The 24657-nt window shown below is 38.9% G+C and overlaps 1 protein-coding gene and 1 non-coding gene across 9 annotated transcripts in view; both read right to left on the bottom strand.

Moving 5' to 3' along the window:
* The window catches only part of ATP8A2 (ATPase phospholipid transporting 8A2), a 660345-nt gene that overhangs the window by 515544 nt on the left and 120144 nt on the right, over window positions 1-24657 (bottom strand). For 6 of the 8 annotated variants that reach the window (XM_035302377.3, XM_078375203.1, XM_078375202.1 and 3 more), the window contains 4 exons: window positions 4372-4471; window positions 3819-3917; window positions 2439-2484; window positions 1471-1511 (listed from right to left, as the gene is read on the bottom strand). In XM_035302377.3, coding sequence (XP_035158268.1) covers window positions 1471-1511; window positions 2439-2484; window positions 3819-3917; window positions 4372-4471 — 286 coding nt within the window. The remainder of the gene's footprint in view (window positions 1-1470; window positions 1512-2438; window positions 2485-3818; window positions 3918-4371; window positions 4472-24657) is intronic. The other 2 variants (XM_078375201.1, XM_035302376.3) reach the window with 1 other exon arrangement.
* Window positions 15357-15463, bottom strand: LOC118154217 (U6 spliceosomal RNA). The gene has a single exon (XR_004744109.1). It is a non-coding gene; the product is annotated as a U6 spliceosomal RNA (small nuclear RNA).

Raw genomic sequence — 24657 nt, 5'->3', positions numbered from 1 at the left:
CGACTTCAGGTGATCCACCCACCTCAGCCTCCCAAAGTGCTGGGATTACAGATGTGAGCACCGTGCCCAGTCGTACATTTTAAACTGAAATAAAAATGCATGCGGTACAGTTTCTAACCGGTGTTTCTTTGTTATTATTGTTTCTCTCCCAAAACGAACATGAGAAACAGTCATGAGTTTCAGGAGCCTAGAAAGTCGTCAGCTCCTGGATCACAGAAGACCATCAATCAGAGACCATCACTCCATTTTCTGCTGTTTCAAGTAGTGTCAGGACCTCTGAATCCAAATCATCCTTTACTCCAGCTGATACTGATACCTTTCTGGAGAAGGAGTAACAAGAGGAACCCTAGAGAAATAGAGGGGCAATTTCCCAGTGCTGGGAGAACCCCTGAATTCCTTTAGCACTGGGAGCAGTTCTCTGCCTGTGACTCAAGAATTCCCAACCTCCTGACCAAGAACCACGAGCCTTCCAAATGTGAGGTTGATGAATGCTTCCAACACAGGACTTTGAGACTGCTGCAAAGGTTAAGGGCGTTACTGCAAAACACTATAAAGGAGAAATTTCTTTAAAGGGTGGGGGATTCTCCTAAAACAGAGCATAGTAAAACGAAAACTAAAGCAAATGCTGCAGTTACCATATCACAGGCATTTTTCAGATACAAAAGACTGTAAGAGCCATTTAAAAACACTGTTTACTAAATGTTTAGCAAGAAAAATTATTTCAAGTTACCTTTCTAAAAAGTTGTTTTCTTTTGAAATCATGTTAATCGGCTTTGAATGCTGGACTAATGAGAGTCATCCCCCCAACACATCTTGTGTCCATTAAGAAGGTCCAGCTAAAACACTCATTTAAAAAGCTAATTTTATCAGATATAAAATACCCAGATGGTATGGCAGATTTCTTCTAAATTTTCTACTCAACACTATAAACAACCAAAAAGCCACACCATTCTTCAACCTTCCAAACCTCACACTTCCAGGGGAATAGAGACAAAGCTTTCCTTGCTATTAAGAGCAGCAACTGCTGTACTGGCTGAATTCAAGCAGCCCTGCGTTGGAACTGAAGTGGGATGGTTTCTTACCCACATTCCACCACTCCGTAGTTAATGATCTTTCCAACCAAAATTGTTAGAAGTGAGAATTACGAATGCTAAAAACAAATATAAACTTTAAGTTAGGTTAAGACAGAGGACCAGGGAAAATGTTTCTCAAATTGGATTTAGAAACTAGAAAATACTTGGAGATTCTAGAAACGTCAGTCAGGCGCCAACAAAGTTCATGGCTTGAAGTGACACATTGGGCCCGTAGTAGAAGGGGCAGGGGACAGAGTAAACGTGTATCAGGTTTCAGCAGACCTCATGGAAAACTCCACTATGTCTTAACACAAACTTTATACTGCAATCAAGACCAGCAATTCGTTACATGTCTTCAAACTAATAGTTCTGGTACATCTTGAAAATTAGTTTTTACCTCTTTCCACATAATGGTATGCCACATACCATTTCTTAACACTGAAAAAGAGAAAAATAAAATTTTGGTTAATACTGGTAATAAATTGAATCCACTTCCTAAAATCCAAAAGCCTTCGCTTGGAATTCCATTTAATTCTCCCATACCCTATCTTTTGTTGCACCATCATGGAACACCAATCCATGTGCCTCTGTAACATATACATTAATGCATACACATAAATGTTTATTGTATGTATGTAAGTTATATCTACTTATTTTCGGCCCAGAAGAAAAAAAGCCTGCTGTTACACAATCCTTAAAAAAAACTACACAGCTGTGCACGGTGGCTCACACCTGTAATCCTAACATTTTGGGAAGCCGAGGCAGGCAGATTGCTTGAGCCCAGAAGTTCGAGACTAGCCTGGGCAACATAGTGAAACCCATCTCTACTAAAAATACAGTAATTAGTCGGGGGTGGTGGTGTGTGCCTGTAGTCCCAGCTACTCAGGAGGCTGAGGTTGGGAGGCTCACCTGAGCCTGGGACGTCAAAGCTACAGTGAGCCATGATCATGCCACTTCACTCCAGCCTGGGCAATAGGAGTGAGACCCTGTCTCAAAAAATTAAACAAACAAACAAAAAAATTGATGTCGTAGAAATCAAACAATATAAAGCAGAAGAGGGAAGTAAGGAAAGATTATAAATGAAGGACATGAATGCTTAGACTTTTTATGGACATAAAAACTATCTAGTGCCTGAAAATTACAACCTTTTTTAACATTCTAAAATACACAAATCCTGTTCCAATCTTAATATCAGGACTAAATTTCTGTTCAATTTCTTTGTTATTTTACTATTTCTTTGAAGCATTTTACAGATCATCTTCTCAATTTATCTCAATACCATTCACTACTTATTTTAAATTCCTTAAATGCAGGCCTTACTCATAAGTTTTCCAGTAGATAAAATGATTCAGCCCCGGAGCTTACCTATTGTTTTCTTTTTGTTAACTGCATTATCTGCCTTGTGTCGCTTCTGTTATAGAAAGAGAAAAAAATAGTTCTAACATTCAAAAGTTCCACATGAATAACTGAAACAGCAAACAAAACAATCAAGAAATGACAGGGGACAAGGAAACTAACTGCCAGTAATGCTCATGCTATAAAATTCAGTTTGACAATTTTGTGATCTATCAGCACTCCCTGAGTTTAGAAGTGGTCTCCTCTGGTTTCAACTATTTCATGTTGGTTCTAGCACTGGGAAGTACAAAACTTTCTGCTCCTTGCTTTAGATCAGACCGAAATGATTATTCAGTGTGACAAACCCAGCAACAAATAGCCAACTTCATTTTCTTGATAAAGTAACTTTGCTTCGATGTGTACAGGTTAAGGATTCCTTATCTGACATGCTCAGGACAAGAAGTGTTTCAGATTTCAGGCTGTTTCAGATCTTGGAGTATCTGCATATACCTAATGAGATATCTTCGGGATGGGACCCACATCTAAATACGAAATGTATTTATGTTTCATATTCACCTTACGCACAAACCTGAAGGTAATTTCATACAATATTTATAATAATTTTGTGCAGCCATCACATGAGGTCAAGTGTGAAGTTTTCCGCTTGTGGCATCATGTCGGTGTGCAAAAAGTTTTGGATTTGGAAGCATTTCAGATTTGGGGTTTTTGGATTTAGGGATGCCTAACCTGTATTATATTTATTTGCATGCCTATTCCCAGAAAGATGTATATATGTGTGTGAAAGGAAGGGTTGTATGTGTGTGGGGGGGGCGTGTGTGTGTGGGTGTGTGTGTATGAATGTGTGTGAAAGGGAGGAGAGGAAGATCCAGAGACAGAGAGTCAGCACACATACACACACACACACACACACACACACACACACACACATATGTATATGGGTGGAGACAGAGCAAGAAAGAGAGAAAAGGAATATAGTTGTCATAGCCAATGAACTTAGAGACACACTAGGATGAGTATGAGGGGAGAAGATTCTTGTAAAGTTGCCTCAGGCACCATGAAACAATGCCGCCATCCTAGGCTGCAAGGAAGTCCTTCATTTGCTACCCAAATTAGCCAGCTCTAACGCAGGCTATAAGGAACATCAGTGATAAAAATCAATGGGGCTCCAGAGACCTACCATTTGAACAAAGTTTGAACTGTTCAGTATCACTGTACAGGTATTTAGGACACTCTGAGTATATATTCCTCCCCCCAAAAATGCCATCAGGCATCTAGAGAGGCTGGTTAAGCTATAGCTCAATTTCCTGCCTTAAATATATCATCCAAGGCAACACACAAGTTATGATCTACTGCATACAATGATTTTATTATCCAAAAGCAAAAACTTACAAAATCTTCTACAATCTCTTTGATGCCTGCAATTGTTAAAATAATGATCAATGGCACCAGGGTGGTATATCTTCCTGTTGGAGATACATCTGGAATTTGCTGGAAGATAAGAGACCACAAGAAGGAAGTTGGCACATAAAAATCCTCTCCACGAAAAGGAAATTATGGCACTCATGGCTCACACTTTTGCAGTTCTGTTCCATTTTTGTTACTCAAAAATAATTACCTTACTTTAAAAACTACCTATGTGTTTTTTAAAATTGTATCCAGCATTGGTTATGTGTTTGGAACAGAAGAAAGCTTAAAAATATGGCCCTAAGGCCTCTTTGCAATGCCTCTTTCAGTCACTCCAATCATCCTTAAGGCCATACCAAAAGAACTCTCCCTGTAAACAAAGTCAAGCTTGTTCACTCTATCAAACAAGGACTGGAGGAGGGAAACAAACTATATTCCAAGATTGTAACACTTAAGCAGTTAAGGAATCTTTTAGCAAAATCTCATCTTACATGTAATTAAGGTTGTGAATTCCAAGTAACTGTTGAAAAGCCATTACCTGTAATAAGGCAATGAAGAGGAAGAAGGCATTAGCAGCTCTTCTAATCTGCTCATACAAGAATCGAGGTAGAAATGTCAACACGCTGTACTTGGCCGTACTGTAAATGTAAAGAAAAATGATAGCATCAGTTATAGATGTAAACTCTGAAACACAAGAGCAAGAAGTTTCAAAAGCTTTACAAATGGTTTTTAAAAATATTTCAAAACTCAGGACAAGGAAATTGCTGTGCATCTTCTCCTAAAGAGCTTTATTTTGTAAAATGATGTCCCTGATGAGAAAATCTTCCAATGTGGTCTTTGTTTTCCACACAAATGAGCTTCTTTAATTTTCACACCACATAAGGAGAGACATCTACCCACCTTTTAGGCACTACATGCTGTGAACCACAGGCAGAGCAGTCTACAATGCTACCATCCTAGACCTCGAGGCAAAACTGTGAATAACACTTCGATGTTCCCTCTGGGTACCCAGCATAGATGTTCATGCTTCAACCACCTGTGCTCACACTTCTGCTTCCACCTAGGACATCCTCTCCCTTCCACCCTACCTGTCTCTCCACAACTAAAGTGCCTTCCTCCCACCCAATCTTACATCTTCCAGTAAGTCTGGTCAAATTTATGACTCTACTTCATGCAAGCCCCCAGTACAGTGTTTACATCTGTATCATACAGGTGTAATGCTTTGCTTTGTATTTTGTCTATCCCCAGAACAGATTACGGGAACGACAAGAATGTTTACTTCAATCTCATATGTTCCCAGCACATAGCAGATCATCAGTGAACAGTGAAATAACCCAAAGGCAAAATGAACCGAACAGTTGTGGCTGCTCACAAGTTTTATTCAAGTTTGCACCATAAAAGTACCTATATGATTCCTAGCTCATCCTCTGAAGACATCACTCTGAGCCTATTCTTAATTACAATATATTCTAGCAAGATTACCTAGCAGGTTTTTAATATATAACAAATTAAAAGCACCACAATAGAAGGGCAAAGGGCTCAGGAGATAGAATACACCAGAGGCAAAGTACACTGCTGTGGGACCGGACAGCATCCAAGCCTGGAACAACAGGGTAAAACCAAAGCAGACTACTGAAAAATACAGCAGCCAGAGGTCACTTCATGGAACAGGAAATAGTCCCACTGCCAACAGTCCCATCTGCCACCGCCTCAGAGAAAATCACGCCCCATGGTACAATGGCCTCGCATTTCACAATACAGGCATTGGAGTTGTCCTCAAAGACAAAATCAATTTTAGCGTCTTCTACCTAAGGTGCTAAAGATGTACGTGATGTTATATGAAGACCACTTTTAAAAGAGTCAAAACTCAAAGAATATGAAACTTGAAGGACTATCCCTGAATTAGCTAGAAATTTGCTGACATGGATCTCCTCCTTGTTCACATGGCCTTATGGCATAATAGGATGTCACTGGGGAACTCTGCCATACAGAATCAACTGGCTGACATTAAGCTAATTAAAAAGCAAGGAAAATATACCAAACTCATGTATGTGATAGGTCACAATACAAAGTTTTCTTAACTACGGCATAGAGGACAAAATCAAATGGAATATCATGCATACCTCTATAGCAATCTTGACCAGTGAAATAAAGCAATCAACATTTATCAGCAAAAACACAAAAAGAAAGTTCACACACATTGTAAAATAAGAGTGTAGAAAGTATCTTGCAAGATGGCTTGATTATAACATTTAAACTTGAGATTCCATCTGTATAAAACAGATACATATGCACATAGCTGGCACATGATCCCAACTATATATGAACATTTTCCACTTGAGCAAAATGCTGACTGTGCTTTGGGACCTACATATTCCTGAGAACCATGAAGATGGAGAGTTAAGGAGGAAAGGAATCCTGCTTGTGGCAAGAAATGAAATATAAGGGGGTAGAAGTGGAGAGGGAAATGCATACTTTTACTCTACTAGAACTAGAAAAATGAGCCCAAGTGCTTTCATCCTGAGATAGAGTAAGCGTGAGCAAAAATTCACAGAGACTAACATTTACCCAATAAAAGTCTATTAATGTGGCATTAAAATAATTGCCAAAATATACAACCTTTAGCTGTCATGTTACAGAATTAAAGATACAACACTACAAACAGATAAAGGCAGCGCCTGTCAAAACAAGTCTACCAGAATATTGCAGGACAGTGCTTTTTGAATATGAAGGTACACATCAGTCTCCTGGATAGCTTGTTAAAATGCAGATTTTGATTCAGTAGGTCTGGGGTGGGCCTGAGATCCCGCATTTCTTTGTTTAGTTATTTATTTTTTATTTTATTTTATTTTTTTTAGAGACAGGGTTTTTCCATGTTGGTCAGGCTGGTCTTGAACTCCCGACCCTCAGGTGATCCACTGTCTCAGTCTCCCAAAGTGCTGGGATTACAGGCATGAGCCACCATACCCGGCTGAGATTCCGCATTTCTAACAAGTTCCCAGGTGAGTTCAACGCTGCTGGTGCAATGACCACACTTTGAGTAGCAAGGATTTAGGATAGTTGCTGAGGAGGTAAATTTATTCAGATTTCTTATTTGAATTCAATTCAGCAGAGCACTATAAGGTGTAATATAATTAAGTTTCTGGTTCTAAAATGTTGGCGTGGAAGCAAGTTTCTGGTTCCAAATATTGGCATGGCTTCATTCCCCCAACAGAAAACAAAAACCAGATTTACAGCACTAAGGTTATCACCACCAATATCCCAGAACTAAAATACGAGGCTGAGAAACTCTCAGTGCCACAGAGAAGTGAAAAAGCTCCAAGCAGATGGTAAAAGAAGGGGACACCCATAGCCAAGATGCCCCTCTCTCCAATCCGCTGGCACCAAGCACAAGGAAAATTTCTCCCTGACTCTCAGCTTAACTCTGGAAAAAGTAAAATCAAGGTGACAACCAGCTTCCCCATCATCCTGAGTTCCCTGGCAGGATACCTCTTCCTACCTCAACTCATAGGAAGCATGGGGAATGCCTGAAGGAAGAAATATCACTGGGTACAGCCAGAGACAAAGTGGGGAGGCAGGACTACCATCCCCAGCTCACAAAACTTTGCTCCGTAAGTTAGCCAAAGTAGATACCAAATAAGAGTGTCTGTTTAGCAGCACCAGGATGTAGGGGGTTCATCTCACAGGTCCTCTGGGCACAAACCCCTACTTAACCTTCCCACACTGCTAGGATATGCCCTTTGGCACCATACCCATTTGGAATGGCAGTGCACCAATTGTTTATTAGAACTGAGACAAACCTGGGCTTACGGCACCATCTAATGCTGAAAAGGAGGCAGTAACCTAACGGAAAAAGAAAGAAAATTCAACAGGTAAATTACAATGACTCTCTAAGCAAATATATTCAATTAAAAAAAAAGCCAGACAGAAGAAGAATAAAATAACTAACTAATTCTCCAATGCAAACACATAGACATACATTCATAAGTGACAAGAGCAAACGGGGAACCATAACTTCCCCAAACAAATGAAGCAAGGAACCAGTGACTAATCCTAACAAGATGGTGCTATATGATCTCTCTGAACAAGCATTCAAAATAGCAGTTTTAAGGAAATTCAGTGATTTTTCACGATAACCCAGGAAAGTAATTCAAAAATTTATTAGAGAAATTTAACAAAGAGATTGAAATAATAATAAAAACAAACAGAAATTTTCAAACTGAGAAATATATTTGATGCACGAAAACACTCATTAGAGACTGTCAGTGGGAGAATGGATCAAGCAGACGTAAGAGTACATGAGCTCAAAGACAGGCAATTTGAAAATAGAAGAAAAAATAATAAAGAGAAATGAAGATTGTCAACAAGATAAAGAAAATTACTTCAAAAGACAACGTCTAAGAATCACTGGTGTTCAAGAGGGAGTTAAATAAGAGCAAGGAGTAGAAAGCTTTTTCAGAGAAACCATGGGGAAACTTTGCAAAACTTGAGAAAGAGATAAAATTCAGGTGCAGGAATATCAGAGAACACCAAACAGATCTGACCCAACTAAGACTTCCCCAAGGCATGTAATCATCACATTCTCAAAGATCAAGGACAAAGAGCAAGATAAAAGAAGCAAATAACACATAAAGAAGCTTCAATTCATCTGGTGACAGACTTATCGATGGAAACCAAACAGGTCAGAAGGGAGTGGAACAAAATTTTCAAAGTGCTAAAAGAAAAAAAATTCCCATCCAAGAATACTATATCCAGCAAAGCTATCCTTCAACTATGAAGGAGAGATAAAGGCTTTTCCAGACAAACAAAAGCTGAATTTACCATCACCAGACCCATCTTACAAGAAATACTAAAGGAGTTTCTTCAGTTTGAAAGAAAATAAAAGGAAATTTTAAAACACTAACAATAAATCAGTAACAAGGGGAACCCTGGAAACTACACAGACACATGGAAATTAAACATGTTCCTCAACAAATTTCTTGAAACAAATGGAAATGGAAATAAAACATACCAAAATCTATGGCATACAGCAAAAGCAGTGGTAAGAGAGAAGTTTATAGCAATAAACATCTACATCAAAAAAGTAGAAAGACTTCAAATATACAACTTAATAAAGCACCTTAAGGGATTAGAAAAACAAGAACAAACCCAACTCCAAATTAGCGGAAGAAAAGAAATAATAAAGGTAAAAGTGTAAATAAATAAAATTGAGACAAAAAACAGTACAAAAGATCAATGAAACAAAAACTTAAATTTTTGAAAAGATAAGCAAAATTGACAAACCTTTAGTTGGACTAAGAAGAAAAGAGAGAAGACTAAAAACCAGAAATAAAAAATGCAACATAAAAACTGAGACCACGGGGGAAAAAATCATTAGAGATTATCATAAACAATTATGCACCAACAAATTGGAAACCTAGAAGAAATGAATAAATTATAGGGCACATAAAACCTGTCAAGACTGAACCATAAAGAGACAGAAAAACTCAACCAATCAATAACAAGTAACTAAATCAGAGCCATAATAAAAAGTCTCCCATTAAACAAAAGTCCAGGACCAGATGGTTTCACTGCTGAATTCTGTGAAACATTTAAAGAACTAATACCTAGCCAGGCAAGGCGGTGTGTGCCTGAAGTCCCAGCTACTCAGGAGGCTGCTGAGTTGGGAGGACCTAAGCCCAGGAGGTCAAGGTTGCAGTGAGCCAAGATTACACCACTGCACTCCAGCCTGGGCAATGAGAGTGACACCCTGACTCAAAAAAAAAAATCTCCTAAAGCCTTCCAAAAAAATTGAAGATCAGAGAATACTTCCAAACTCATTCTGTGAGGCCAGTGTTACCCTGATACTAAAGCCAGTCAAGAAAACCATAGTCCAATGTTACTTATGAACATAGATGCAAAAATTCTTTTTTGTTTTTTTGTTTTGTTTTGTTTTGTTTGAGACGGAGTCTAGCCCTGACACCCGGGCTGGGGGCAGTGGCATGATCTCAGTTCACTGCAACCTGTACCTCCTGGGTTCAAGCTAGTCTCCTGCCTCAGCCTCCAGAGTAACTGGTATTACAGGCACATGCCACCACCCCTGGCTATCTTTTTGTATTTTTAGTAGAGACGGTGTTTCACCATGTTGACCAGGCTGGTCTTGAACTCCTAACCTCAAGAGATTCACCCACCTCGACCTCCCAAACTACTGGGATTATAGGCATGAGCCACTGCACCCAGCTGGTAGGTGGAAAAACTCTTAACAAAATACCAGCAAAACGGATATTAAAAAGATTATTTGCCATGATCAAGTGGAATTCTTGTCAGGGATGCAAGGATAGTTCAACACATACAAATCTATAAATCCGTATGACATTAACAGAACCAAGAACAAAAACCATGTGATCATTTCAGTAGACACTGAAAAAAGTATTTGACAAAATTCAACATCTCTTTATGATAAAAGTCCTCAACAAACTAGATATAGAAGAAACATACTTCAAAATATTGATGGGCATATCTGACAAACCCACAACCAATATCACACTGAATTGGGAAAAATTGAAAGCCTTTCCTCTAAGATCTGGAACATGATAAGAATGCCCACTTTCACCACTGTTATTCAACATAGTATTGGAAATCCCAACCAGAGAAATTAGGCAAGAGAAAGAAATAAAAGGCATCCAAACTGGAAAGAAAAAAGTCAAATTATCCTTGTTCACAGAGGACATGATCATAAGTTGCAGAATATAAAATCAATATATAAAAATCAGTAGGATTTCTATATGCCAACAGCAAACAATCTGAAAAATCAAGAAAACAATATCAGTTACAAAGAATGTAAAATACCTAGGAATCAATTTCACCAGAAAAGTAAAGAATCTATATACAAAAAACTACTAACACACTGGTGAAATAAATTGAAGAGGACACCAAAGAACAGAAAAATATTCCATGTTCATGGATTAGAATTAATATTGTTCAAGTGACAACACTACTCAAAGCAATTTACAGATTCAATATAATCCCTATCAAAATACCAATGACTCTTCACAGAAACAGAAAAAAAATCCTAATGCTTATATGGAACCACAAATCTTGAATAGCCAAAGCAATCCTGAGCAAAAAGAACAAAGCTGGAGGCATTACACTACCTGACTTCAAAATATACTACAAAGCTATAGTAACCAAAGCAGCATGATACTGGCATACAAATAGACACATAGACCAATGGAACAGAATAGAGAAGCCATTGGGAGGCCAAGGTAGGAGTACCCCTTGAGGCCTGGAGTTTGACACCAGCAACAGAGTGAGACCCCATCTATTAAAAAAAGAGAAATAGAGAGAACTCAGATATATAGTCATGCATTTATAGTCAACTCATTTTAACAAAGGCACCAAGAACATATGGTAGGTAAAGGACAATTTCTTCAATAAATGATGCTGGGAAAACTGGTAATTATATACCAAAGAAGAAATCTAGACCCCTATCTGTCATCATACAAAAATCAAATAAAACCAGATTAGAGGCTCAAATCTAAGACCTGAAACTGGAAATTACTAAAATAAAACATTGGGGAAATACTCCAGGACATTGTCTAGACAAAGATTTTTTTGTATAAGACCTCAAAAGCATAGGCAACCAAAGCAAGAATAGACAAATAAGGTTACATCAAGCTAAAAACCTTCTGCAGAACAAAGAAAACAATCAGCAAAGAGACAACGCACAGAATGGGAGAAAATACAAGCTATTCATCTGACAAGGGATATATAAGGAGAATATAACCAGAATATAATAAGGAGCTCAAACAACTCAACAGCAAAAATAAATAAAGAAATACAGTTTAAAAATGGACAAAAGATCTGAATAGACATTTATCAAAAGAGACATACAAATGGCCAACAGGAAAATGCTCAACATCACTAATTATCAGAAAATAGCAAATTAAAACCAGAATGAGATATCATCTCACCACGGTGTTAATGACTATTATAAAAAAGACAGGGAAGATTGAATGCTGGCAAGGATATGCAGAAAATGAAACCCTTGTACACTGATGGTGGGAAAGTAAGTTAGTGCAGCCAGTATAGAAAACAGCATGGAGGTTCCTCAAAAAACCAAAAATAAGGACTTCCATATAATCTAGCAATTCCATTGCTGGCTATAGATCCAAAAGAAAGAAAATCAATACGTCAAAGAGATATCTGTACTGTCATATTTATTGCAGCACTGAATATTGTGAATTTTCTGAATATTGTGAATATTCAGAATATTCACAATAGCGAAAATATAGAATCAACCTAAGTGGCCATCAATGGGTGAATGGACAAAGAAAATGTGGCATATATACACAATGGAGGACTATTCAGCCACAAAAAAGAACAAGATCCTGTCATTTGCAGCAACATAAATGGAACTGGAGGTCATAAGCCGGGCACAGAAAGACAAATATCACATGTTCTCACTCATGTTAGAGCTTGAAAAGTGGATCCCATGAAAAGGGTAGACTGGTGGTGACCAGAGGCCAGGAAGGGTAGCATGAGGAAGAGATGAAGAGAGGTGGATTAATGGGTGCAGACACACCGTTAGGTAGAGAAAATAAGAGCTGGTATTTGAAAGATCAGCAGGGTGACTATAGTTCACAATAATCTGTCATACCCCTCAAAATATCTAGAAGATATAATCAAAATATCTAGAAGAGAATAATTCAAAGTTCCTAGCATAAAAAAAGAATATTTAAGGCATTGATATCCCAATTACCTTGATTTGATCTTTACATATTATATGAATGTATCGAAGTATCACACATACTTTTAAAATATGTGTTAATACAACTATTATGTTTTTTTAAAATTTAATAAGATGTTTTACCATTCACTCTGCCAGGAGAAAAACATCTCCAGGGGTAAATGGGTGAATGACAGAACTTCCCAACAGGATAGTTTATTCACCCAAGTAAATAAGCCACCCCTCCCCTAAAGATATTCCCAGTTGTGGGATGAAACACATGTGTCTGCATCACTGCCCTCCCAGCTATCACAGCAAGGAGGGGCTCTAGCTGCATGGAAACCCAAGATCTTAGAGCTTGGGTGCTGGAGATAAATGACCAAGAGCAAACAGGAACATTTCTCTGTGATTCACTCTGTCTCCCTCTAAACATGAGGCCAGTGTTTCCTGAAATTGGGTGACATGAAGATGTCAGAGGTTTATCAAAAATTCATCCATCCATTCATCCATCCATCCACCATGTGCAATAGATATTTCCTCAGTCCTAATTACCCACTAGGGCAGTGTGCCTGGCCCTGAAGATACTGAAGGGAACCAGGTGGTCAGAAATGGACACCCTCAAGGAGATTGCACTCTAAAGGAGAAACAAGATTTTTCAAACATAAATAGAACACGCATCAGCATAGATGGTGATGAACACTGCAGAGGAAAACAAGTCGGGGAAGGAGGATACAGAAGGGTACACCTGCTGGGACTGGGAGGAAGAAATTATTTTCAACAGAGTGGCAAGGGGAGGTTTCACTGAGAAGGTGAGCCATGAACTAAGCCCTAAATGAGCAAGTCTCATGGACAAACAGGGAAGAGCTTTGCAGAGGGAGGGGACAGCAGGTGCAGAAAAAGCAAGGTGGGAGAGCTCCAGTTGCTCCTCCTGTAGGAGGGACAGTGAAGAGCCCAATTTGGGCAAGTGGAGATGGAGAAGTATGAAGAGAACTGACATGGACAGGATGAAGGGCCAGCGCATTGGCCTTGCCACTCATGTCAACACACTGGCCTTTTTCATTTCGGGAGATAGGAAGGTCTGGAGGCTTTCCAGGAGAGGACAAAACCTGAAAATAATATCCATCCACAAACCCCTCCTCTGAGGGCCTGACTCATGGGGTGGATCTTGTTACATGTATGTTGGACATGCTCCTCTCCCTAAATCATAATTAGGTGCATATGGTAAACAATCCATTAGGAAATGGGGTCTGGCAAAAATATGGGTCTGTGTCTATCTGATCCTCACAAATAACACCGCACCATAAGACTCTGACTTCCAGAATGCGGCAGAAAGCAAGAAGCCACAGACAATGCCAGAGTCTGATTCCAGCAATGAGAAAAATTGAAGTTGACAGCTGTTCTCCAGAGGCCGATCTAAAAGAGGCGAAGTTCAGTAGCTACTCACAGTGTAACTTCCCCTTCAAGCAAGCCTCCAGAAACCCAGAAATTAAGCTAGCTTAACACTCATCCTCAAAATGAAAACGGTAAATCCACGTTAAGGTGTAAAGACAGCCAAAAACAATTGCCTTATTCTCCCGCATTCCACGGAAAAACACATTTCTTATATCTGCCCAACGTACAGTAAGCATTCAATATTTACTGAAAGAATAAAGGGGTCTTTAATCCTCCCCACAAGAAGCTGACTCTGTGAGCAGGTCCAGCTTTCCATGACCATGCTCTGGAAGCCTTCGATCCTAGCTGGCTCCCGGTAGGAAATCATTCACCTTCCTCCTCCCAAATATTCACTCAGCAGGAAGTTCCAGATGATTGAAAGTTAAGGACAAGGTAGTAACACTAAACATTAGGCAGTTTAATTCACTGATCCCTTAACAGTGCATTCACCCAGTCAAGGGAAAGAACAAGAGCAACACCTCCTCAGTGGCCCTCTGCCACTTCTCTTGATGGACGTCACTGCATACCTGGGAGCCACCCCGGAGGATATTCCAATGGATGGCAAAGCCCATGGCCTTCCACATCTGGCATCAATTCCTTAGGTTTTGCCAACCATCCTCCCAAATTGTATTCTGGAAATAAACTTGAATACAAGAATTCCCACTGATAAACAGAGCCTGTCAATGTTAACATATGAACACCTTACAAGAAATTTTCACTTCATTTTATTAATAGGAAACCACTGAAATCTCACCAGTTACAAATAAAGGTCAATGCGTTCATTTGAAAACATCGTCATTTCTATTTTCAACATGTTCCCATTTCTTAGTCTACAGCAGGGAAAAAGGATGTCGGACACTGCCTTATGCCATAGCCTGTTTCCAGAATGCAGTAATTGGACCAGGGCAGGTATTGGTGCTATAATGCTGTATAGTCCTTTATTATGGCTCACACAGGCTCTTTCAGACTATCTGTTACAAAATACATCCAATGAGTGAAATGGAAGTTGACTGCTGATCAATCAACCTACAATGCACTCTTGAAGGTAAGTCCATAAATTAGAGTCTACCTATAATTCCTATTAAATAGTATGACTGCCCTGCTCTTATCAGATTTCCAAATCTGTTCTGTTGCTCAATGCATTATTCAATAAATAACTATGGACATGAAACACTTTATCTCAACACTTGCACGGAAACATGAGCTGAGAAGAAGATAACATTTTGACCACTGAGCGTGCTGCCAGGCAGATCTTATAGTGTGAACAACTTTTAGATAACCAATTCCAAATGCAAGACATCAGATGTTTATGGCTAATATTAAATGTGACATTATTGAAAAGCAGGTTTTACCAAAGTGATTTATTCTTTCTTTTTTTTAACTCTAAAGATATAGAACACTTCATGGATTTGTGTGTCATCCTTGCACAGGGACCATGCTAATCTTCTCTGTATCGTTCCAATTTTAGTGTGTGTGCTGCCAAAGTGAGCAGAAAAATGTGGCCGGGCATGGTGCCTCACGCCTATAATCCCAGCACTTCGGGAGGGTGAGGCAAGTGGATTGCTTGAGGTCAGGAGTTCGAGACCAGCCTAACCAACATGGTGAAACCCCGTCTCTACTAAAAATACAATAATTAGCCAAGCGTGGTGGGAGGTGCCTATAATCCCAGCTACTTGGGAGACTGAGGCAGCAGAATTGCTTGAACCCAGGAGGCAGAAGTTGCAGTGAGTTGAAATAGCGCCACTGCACTTCAGCCCAGGCAAGACAGTGACACTCCATCTCAAAAAGAAAAAGAAAAAATGGGAAACTTACAGTATAAGAACCAAAGAAAACATGAGCTGTGAGATTTATTTAATTTTGCACTGCAAGGAAAGGATCCTTTTAAATGAGATTCTCAATTTTCAATTAAAAAAAAAAAAACAACAAATACTGGTTATAAAAATACCTGGCCTCAACAAGCACAGGAATTGTCACAATTCAGGCCCCATGCAGCCACTGCCCCAAAAGAAAAGCAACAGGTCAAGGTATCAAACTCTAACACTAAGACACATTGCATTGAACTTTATCACATTTGGTCTTTCATTCAGAATTCAGTATATTCTTTCCAAATAGAGAGAAATAATCCCTACTACAAGGAAAGGTTTAAAGCAGCCCTACATGCTGGCATGCTACAAACCAAGTAAGGTGGAGCAGCCACTCTGAAATCGAGTGATCCAAATGCAAGTGCCTAAACCCGTCCTGTTCAGGTCCCAAACGTCTCTGCCCTCAGTCAGGGGAGAACTGGTTCTCAGGGAGGACATACCTTGTCAGAAAGGACACTTCCCAAGGAGACAGCGTTCAGGAACTACAACATCAGACAAGACCTGGATAGAAAGCTAAACTGAAGTGGTCAAGTTGGAAGAACCTCAGGAGCTGAGATGATTGGTACACAGAGAGCTCTAGTATGGAAAGCACAAATGTTTAATTTAGGTCTGGGTAGAAAGCCATATCTATCCATCCTCCATGTTGTAGAGTTAAAAATCTGAGGCGAGCTATATTATTCTCTTTCTGGATTTCTCACATCATTGTCAAACTGCATCCAAGTGCATAATTCTAACTGACATTTTCCTGTTTATCATGCATATATCGCAAAGTGCAGAAAACCAAAGTGTACAGCTCACATTTTCATAAAGTGAACCCATCCATGTGGGTGTCTAAGTGAAATCTAACATAGAGACATGAGTTAAGTAAGTCTGTATGTCCAGGATGCTAAGAGCAGTAAAGACCAGATTCAAGGCTGCCCAACTTCAGACTCACAATTGTGAAATGGAAACACATTTACTGCTTCTGCCTACAGGAACACCACTACCATACTAGAAATGAATGTAAAAATACACGGTTTAAAACACACACACACAACCAGAAATGGAATCATTAGCTAAGATGTGGGGTTTTCTTTTTTCTAAAATAGTCTTCTTTCTGCTTTTGCCAAACAAGTTGAACGTGCCTGCAAGACGCCTTCTGCGTATGAACTGCAGTGAGAGAGAAGCCCACGAGAGGGGCTGCCACCTACGGAAGGGGCCTGACCTGAGAGGCAGATGAACAGGCTCTACCTTCACAAATGGTTTCTCAGAAGATATGTTGATCCATTTAAAAAATAATAATTCACTTATAATAGGAGTGTCATTATGTCACACCTATTACAGAGCCGCTAGGAAACATATAGAGATTTATGATGAGGAATTGGCACACACAACTATGGAGTGTGGAAAACCCGGATGCCGGCAGTGGGGATGGGTGAACTAGTCAATGGTGTGGTTCCAGTCCAAAGGCTGGCGGGCTAGAGACTCGGGAATAACTGTTGTTTCAGTAGCTCTGAAGGTGGGAAAAGCTAATGTGCCAGTTTGAAGGTTGTCGGGCAGGAGAGGCTCCCTCTTACTCTGCAGAGGATTGTTCTGGTCAGGCCTTCAACTGTTTGATGGGGCTGCCTGCACTAGGGAGGCCGCCTGCTTTCCTCACTCTACTGAAGCAGACATTAACCTCATCCAGAAAAGCCCTCACAGACACACTCAGAATAATGTTCAACTGGATGCCTGGGTACCCCATAGCCCTGCCAAGTTGACACAGAAAATTAACTATCATCGTCATATATTAGGCAGGGCAGAGGCAGGCACAAGCCCAGGGTGTCAGAGACAGGAGAGCCTGTGGACAGGAAGGGAACAGCCTACAGAGCTCAAGAGACTCATGAGACACCAATGATGGAAAAGGGTCTGCGGCCAGCAGAGAATGCAAAGGAAGGCGTCTGAAATCCACACACAGAGGAGCTGACACAGGAAACCAGGGCTGAGTCTGGAGGAACCGCACAAGATATATTATAAAGAGTTCAAAGCAAAAGGCTTCACAAAAGCAGCACGATTCCTCTCTCATAAGCCCCCTTCTTCTGGGTGCACAGAAATCTTACACAGCCAGGCTGCTACATCCACAGCCAAAGAGTATTCCCAGAGCACCCATACAAACCTCTTACACTCCTGTCCAAAAGTCCTTCACCAAGAAGTGAAACTTGCTATCTGGCCTGTACTCACAGAGCACCCCAACAGTCTGCTACACTTTCTCTTTGAAAAATTATCGAATATGTGTGGAAAACCTCCACCATGAAAAGGAGATTTAAAAATGAATACAGAAGAAAGGGGAGACCTGCAGAAACAGTACAGCAAACTTTAAAAGAATGTCTTAAAGCTTGGAGTAATGCTAATGCTAATATCCTCAGAGTCATAAGATGATAATACATTCATATAAAACAAGAATAACATTGTGTTTCTAAAAAGGAAACAGAATAAAATAGATATTGGCAATTGGAAGCATGCTAGGCTAATTAAAATAATGCAAAAAAAAGAAGTGAAAAATAAAACTAAGCAAATTTCCCAAAAAAGTAAAACCAAAAAACCAAGATGCAAAATAAAAGAGACTTAATAGTACAAGTACAAGACCAATATCCAACCATTAAGAGTGGCACAGAAACCAGAGAAAGATAATATTAGCAAGTTATACAGAAAAAGTTCCTAGAACTCTAAGAAAAAAGGTTTCTGACTGAAAGGGTACATCAAGTATCTAAAACAATAAGAGACATATACCAAAATTTTTCATTATAAAATACTAAATATTTATAAAATATAAAGATATTTAAAAGAGCCTATTTATAAAGAGAAAAAAAATCAAGATGAAATTGAACTTCATAGTAACACAGACCACTAAAGTGATACTTTATATTTCTATACCCAGCCAAGCTATTAGACACTCAAATCTACTTTTCACAGAAGCTTTTTTAGGAAGCCCATTACAGCAAGATGTGCTTCAACAATACAAGACAGTAATCAAGAAAGCAACCCCACCCCTACCGCACTCCCCAACAGTGTCTAAATATCAGGGAATATAACTCAAGAAAGCAGTAAGAAAGTTCTGGGATGACTACTTTATAGCAACACATCTACAGGGCAGCCAGTTTATCTGGCAAGAAGATGGTGGGTGCAGAGGTGAAGGGGTAAAACCAAGAGATTATTCTAGGATATTTATCTTAAAATATATAGAGAGGTTATATAATATAAATGTGTACTGATCTGACAGAAAAGATAAGTATTAATATGCAAAAAAAATTGTTTAAGGGGAAGAACAAGGCAGGAAAGCAAGTTATACTAGAAATGAGTATACAATGGTAGAAACCCCAAATGAATTAAAAACACAGAGAGTTCAAAGTGGATGCCTTTGGTGAAACAGGACTGGGATGGGAGAGGAGGCAGGAGATTATTGATTTTCATGATAAGCACTTCTAAACTACTTGAACTTTTAACTACCTCCATGTGTTATTTTAATAATAACTGTCAAGGGATATCCAATTCTTTTAGCTAACTTTAGGGGTCAAACCTAAGAAGCTTTTCATTAGAACATGAAATGGAACTAAAAACCCAATTTATTTCTATACTACTTCCCACCACAAAAAGAGCTAGTAACTACTCATATCTGATATCAGTCCTCACAATCTCTTCCTTCTGCCAGCAGCAATTGACAGCTAGATCATGGATAAAAGAAGGGGAAATTCTCATCTGCCCCGTAAGAGTCTAAAAAGAAACAAACGGGAGTACAGCACTCAGAGTGCAACATTTGTATGTATTCCTTTGAGATAAGCAGGCTGGCTTTTAGCACCAGAGTCTTTACCCTAAAACTCACCCCACAGGGAAATCAAGAGTCCAGGTCTTCTTTAAATGGAAATACTTTATTCTGAAAAGTATTTGCTCTTACTAAGTTATCTTGCTTCCTTTCATCCTCCTCCAAATTCCTAGAACGTTCATCAAACCACATCCTTCTCCTCTTCGGAGCCAATAGCCCAAGGGGTCATCTTCTCTAACAAGCTTTTCCCTATTCATGTCTACCCAAAGTGTAAAATCTGGAAATCTGGAAATAAATGGATGAAACATTCTGTGCGTGTGTGTGTGTGTGTGTGTGTGTGTAAGAGAAAGAGAGTATTAGAGATGGGACAGACAAAGGCAGAGAGTCAGAGAGACAAAGCAATTTCTTGTCTTGTACTGTAAGCTCTAGGCTGGTCACATCAAATATTTATTCTCTTATCCACCTCTCCACGCCTTGCAGGTTGAGCGCTCCGTGTACAACTCAGACCAACAGCACAGTGCCCTCTGCTGGCCAGCCGGCATAGCAGTGTTTTCTGCAACGCAAACGCCACTTGGGGTCTGCGCCAGATGAAGTTCAAGTTCTTCATCAATTATCTAAAATGAATCCTCAGAGAAGCGATGGTTAGGGAAGAACTGGAATAGCCTTATTGCATTTGGTTCTTGCATATTCACTTATAGCCTTTTAATATAAAAACACAAAGTACTATAATTCATTCGTAATTAACTCTAAAATGTTTAGTCATTTTTTCATTTAATTTACTCATTAATTTACTCAGAAATCAGAGGAGGAGGATATTAAATTTTGTGGGGACTGGATGCAATTTGTATACAACATGTATACAATTTAGGAATATTGCTTTAAGAAAAATACCGTATTAGGAAAACAAAATTGGGCACAGAAGTGAGGTTTACATAGAATGAAAGAAAAATCACAACATATTACAAATTCATGAAGGCTGAAAAATATATCACATTATCCAGAAAACATACTATTTTTATTAACTACTATATTATTAACAGTCTATAATACTTCCTCCTCCATATTTTTAATTTTATTCGTGTGGATGGTTTCTCACCGGAAAATTTTGTAAATAGTTTGTATAGAAAGAACAGAGAATTCATTATTTTCTCTAGCTATAATTAATTATTTTTAAATGATCTTTTGGTAAAGCTTCTTTCAGCTCCACTACTTATCAATATATGTCATGTAAATTTTTAGGATTGCTGTCAAATTCAGAGGAAATGCTATGAAATTTCCTTCGTAAGTGAAAAAATCTAGCTTCTGGCTCCATACATTTCAAACAGTTCCTCTCCAATATGACTCACATACTTCAAATTTAATATACCACACTGATATTTTGATACTTCTAGAAATGCTACACCATATCATAACCCCGGGTGCAGAGGTAGGCAGGAAGAACATTTCTGGTCCTTATTACATTTCTGGTCCTTATTTCTATGCTGGGACAGCTAATAATTTACCTATTCACAAAAGTGAATGCACATCATGTAAACACATCTCTAAACCCAACTTTTTCCAACTCAACTTTCCCATACCCAGATCCCCAAAACATGCCTCCTAATAGGAGAAGGGTGAGAGAGGGGAAGTTTGGGTGAAAAGACATAGCATTCTTACCCAAACAAGGCTCAAGTCTATTACATTACACAAAAATAATTGGCCATGTCGACATTGGTAGGGTCCCTCCTGGGGCCCTGGGGCAGACGTCCTGAAGTGTAAATACCATTAGCTTCCAGGAAATCTGTTTCTGTGGATATATGCATCATCTAATACAAATATACAAGTGATTTACACATGGTTATTTTGATAACTACCTATATAGCTTTCCATACTTTTCTCCAAGTTTATACAATATTATATAGATGTCTGAACACACCTACACACATAATCAGAGGTTGTCAATGTTCCGGAAGTATGAGACATCATGCCACTTTCTGAATTTTGTTTTTATTTCTCAAGAATATTGCAAAATCCTTGCAAGCCAATGATAATAATTCTAATTCATCCTTTTTAATGGTGATATAATATTCCATGATTTATTTAGCCATTATCCTATGAAGAGCATTTACTTTATTTCCAGGCTTTGTATATTATGAAGCATGTCACAATAAAGACTCATGTTCATATGTCCAGGAATACTGGTGAGTTTAATTCTATGAGATCGATTGCCTGATGTGGAATTAATGAGTTTAAGGGACATGTGGTTGTTAAAAATTAAACTACAGTCCACATTGCATTCAGATTTCCTAAGTTTCTACCTAATATCTTTTTTCTCTTCCTAGAGTACCATAAATTTTAATATGTAGTGGATAACTTGATAAAAGGATTTTAAAACTTCACATTTCTACCAGCAATGTGTTGGAGTATTATTTGTACACATATTCCTGCCAGCAACAGATATTAACAGTTTTTTTTTACAGTACTCAATCTTATGTCAAGTAAGTCATCACTGTCACATTAATTTGCATTTCCTTGACTGTTAGTCAAGTTGAATTTATTTTCATACCTTTGTGAGCCCTATCATCTCCTCATACACTTTGCCCGTTTTCCCATTGGTTTGTTGATCTTCCCAGTGTCCCTTTGTAAAGCCTCTTGGAATTGTCTATTAACTTTATTTCCTATTAAGTAGTTTACATTTAGTAATTTTCTAGACCACTCATTTGTATATCAAGCTTTTAATGGCATCTTTGGCATACAAAGAGGTTCTGGACATCGTAAACATACCAAAAACTTTATAGCACCTTGGCTTAATATTAAGAAGTTCTTCCCCAACCTCATTATACATGTAATGGCTAAGATTGTCTTTATCAATGTTTTTATGTCAGTCTTTAATTTCTGCAATCAGAATTTATTTTCACATATGATAAAGGATAGAGTACGGTTCTGTCTTTATCCTGACACATAGCCACTTATTTAAGAATTGTACCAGCATGGCGGGGCATAGTAGCTCACATCTGTAATCCTTGTACTTTGAGAGGCCAAGGCAGGAGGCTCACCTGAGGTCAGGAGTTCATGACCAGCCTGGACAACATGGTGAAACCTTCTCCCTACTAAAAACACAAAAATTAGCCAGGCATGGTGGCATGGGCCTGTAACCAGCTACCTGGGAGGCTGAGGCAGGAGAATAACCCAGGAGGCAGAGGCTGCAGTGAGCCAAGATCTCACCACTACACCCCAGCCTGGGCAACAGAGCAAGACTTCATCTCAAAACACACACACACACACACACACACACACCCACAAACACACACACAGAATGATACCAGCACAGTTATTCATTCCATTTATTTGAGATATCACTCTTTAATGTATCGGCATGTATTTAGGTCTGTGAATACCTTTGTCAATTCCCAACCAGTATCACATTGATTTATGGTAGTCTCATACATGTTCTGACTCTTGGTAAGGTAATACGTCTCTCTACACAGTATTATTCTTTACCAAAATCTATATATAGACACATAGATATACACATATACACACACACATATACTACATAGTTTACTATTTATAAGTTTTATATATAAAATAAGCTATTTTAAAATATATTTTTAATATAGTGTATATATACTGTTTATATATGTATATACGGTGTGTGTATACATTGTGTGTATATATACATGCATATATTGTGTGTACATAGACACACACATGTATATGTATATACATATATATACTGGGTATATGCATATATATATACACACAGTATATATACACACTATATTAAATATATGTATGTATATACACATACACACAAACAGTATATATACACATGCAGGTTGAATATCCCTAATCCAAACATCTAAAATTTGAAATGCTCCAAAATCCAAACCTTTTTGAGTACTGACACGACACCTTTGCTTTCTGATGGTTCAATGTACACAAACTTTATTTCATGTACAAAATTATTCTTGTATAAAATAACTTCCAGGCCAGGCATGGTGGCTCATGCCTGTAATTCCAGCACTTTGGGAGACTGAGGTGGGCAGATCACGAGGTCAGGAGTTCAAGACAAGCCCAGCCAATATGGTGAAACCCCATCTCTACTAAAAATAAAAAAGTTAGCCAGGTGTGGTGGTGGGCGCCTGTAATCCCAGCTACTCAGGGTCCTGGGCATGCTACATCGTGTCCTGGGCATGGTCTCTCTGCTCCACCAGCCTTCCTGTTTGGCATTTCACATCAGTGCCACAGATGCTGCTCCCCTTCAGATCCACAGCCGTGTTCCACATGAGGAGAAACAGAGAACTGAGCACCTTGATCTGGGAAGTGGGGCTTCCTCAGATACCCTCAGCTCCCATCTCATTGGCCAGAACTCTATCTCATAACCACTTCTAATTTCAAGGGTTTCCAACTGGGTACATCTGGAACAAAATTGGTGGGCATTAGCTGTCTTGATGCATTTTTCTGAAATAAGCAAATGTCCAAGACATGGTCTCCTGGTTTCCATATGGGAGCTCAGTCAGGTGGTATATCTGGCCCCAATCCACCCCTGTAAGGGAGCCAAACTGAGACTATTCTATACCTTGAATAAATGGGAAAGAGCAGAAACATTAATGGTTTGTGTTTGAGACATGACAAAAAAAGCATGTACCTATTATAGCATCCACAGAAATGAATGACCTCGGATCAGGAGGCAAAAATCTATCAGCTCCCCTCAAGTGAGCACCACTCAACTAGAAAATCAACAACTTTCAACAGGGAGAGCGGAAGAGCTCTCTCATCATTAGGTATTATCTAGGAGAAAAATTGGATTTTCAACAAAGCTGAACCTAACTGTCCTTTATAGGAAGCTGTAACCAAGCACTTGTTAGATCCAATTTCCTCAGAATAACCAAAGCTGGTTTCCAATCCCAGCAACAGCTTGTAGAAGCTTCTTGACCTTTCCACACTTCTATCTCTACACTCTGCAGTGGAGACCATCATTTTCCTTTCTCTGTCGCAGGTCTTATGAAGTTGCAGTTAATTTATAATTCTAGAGCAAGAAAGAATGCCTGTACAGGAGTATAT

The sequence above is a fragment of the Callithrix jacchus genome, chromosome 5 (genome assembly GCF_049354715.1).
Source record: "Callithrix jacchus isolate 240 chromosome 5, calJac240_pri, whole genome shotgun sequence".
In the NCBI taxonomy this organism is placed as follows: domain Eukaryota; kingdom Metazoa; phylum Chordata; class Mammalia; order Primates; family Cebidae; genus Callithrix; species Callithrix jacchus.
This window is presented reverse-complemented; position numbering and strand designations above follow the sequence as displayed.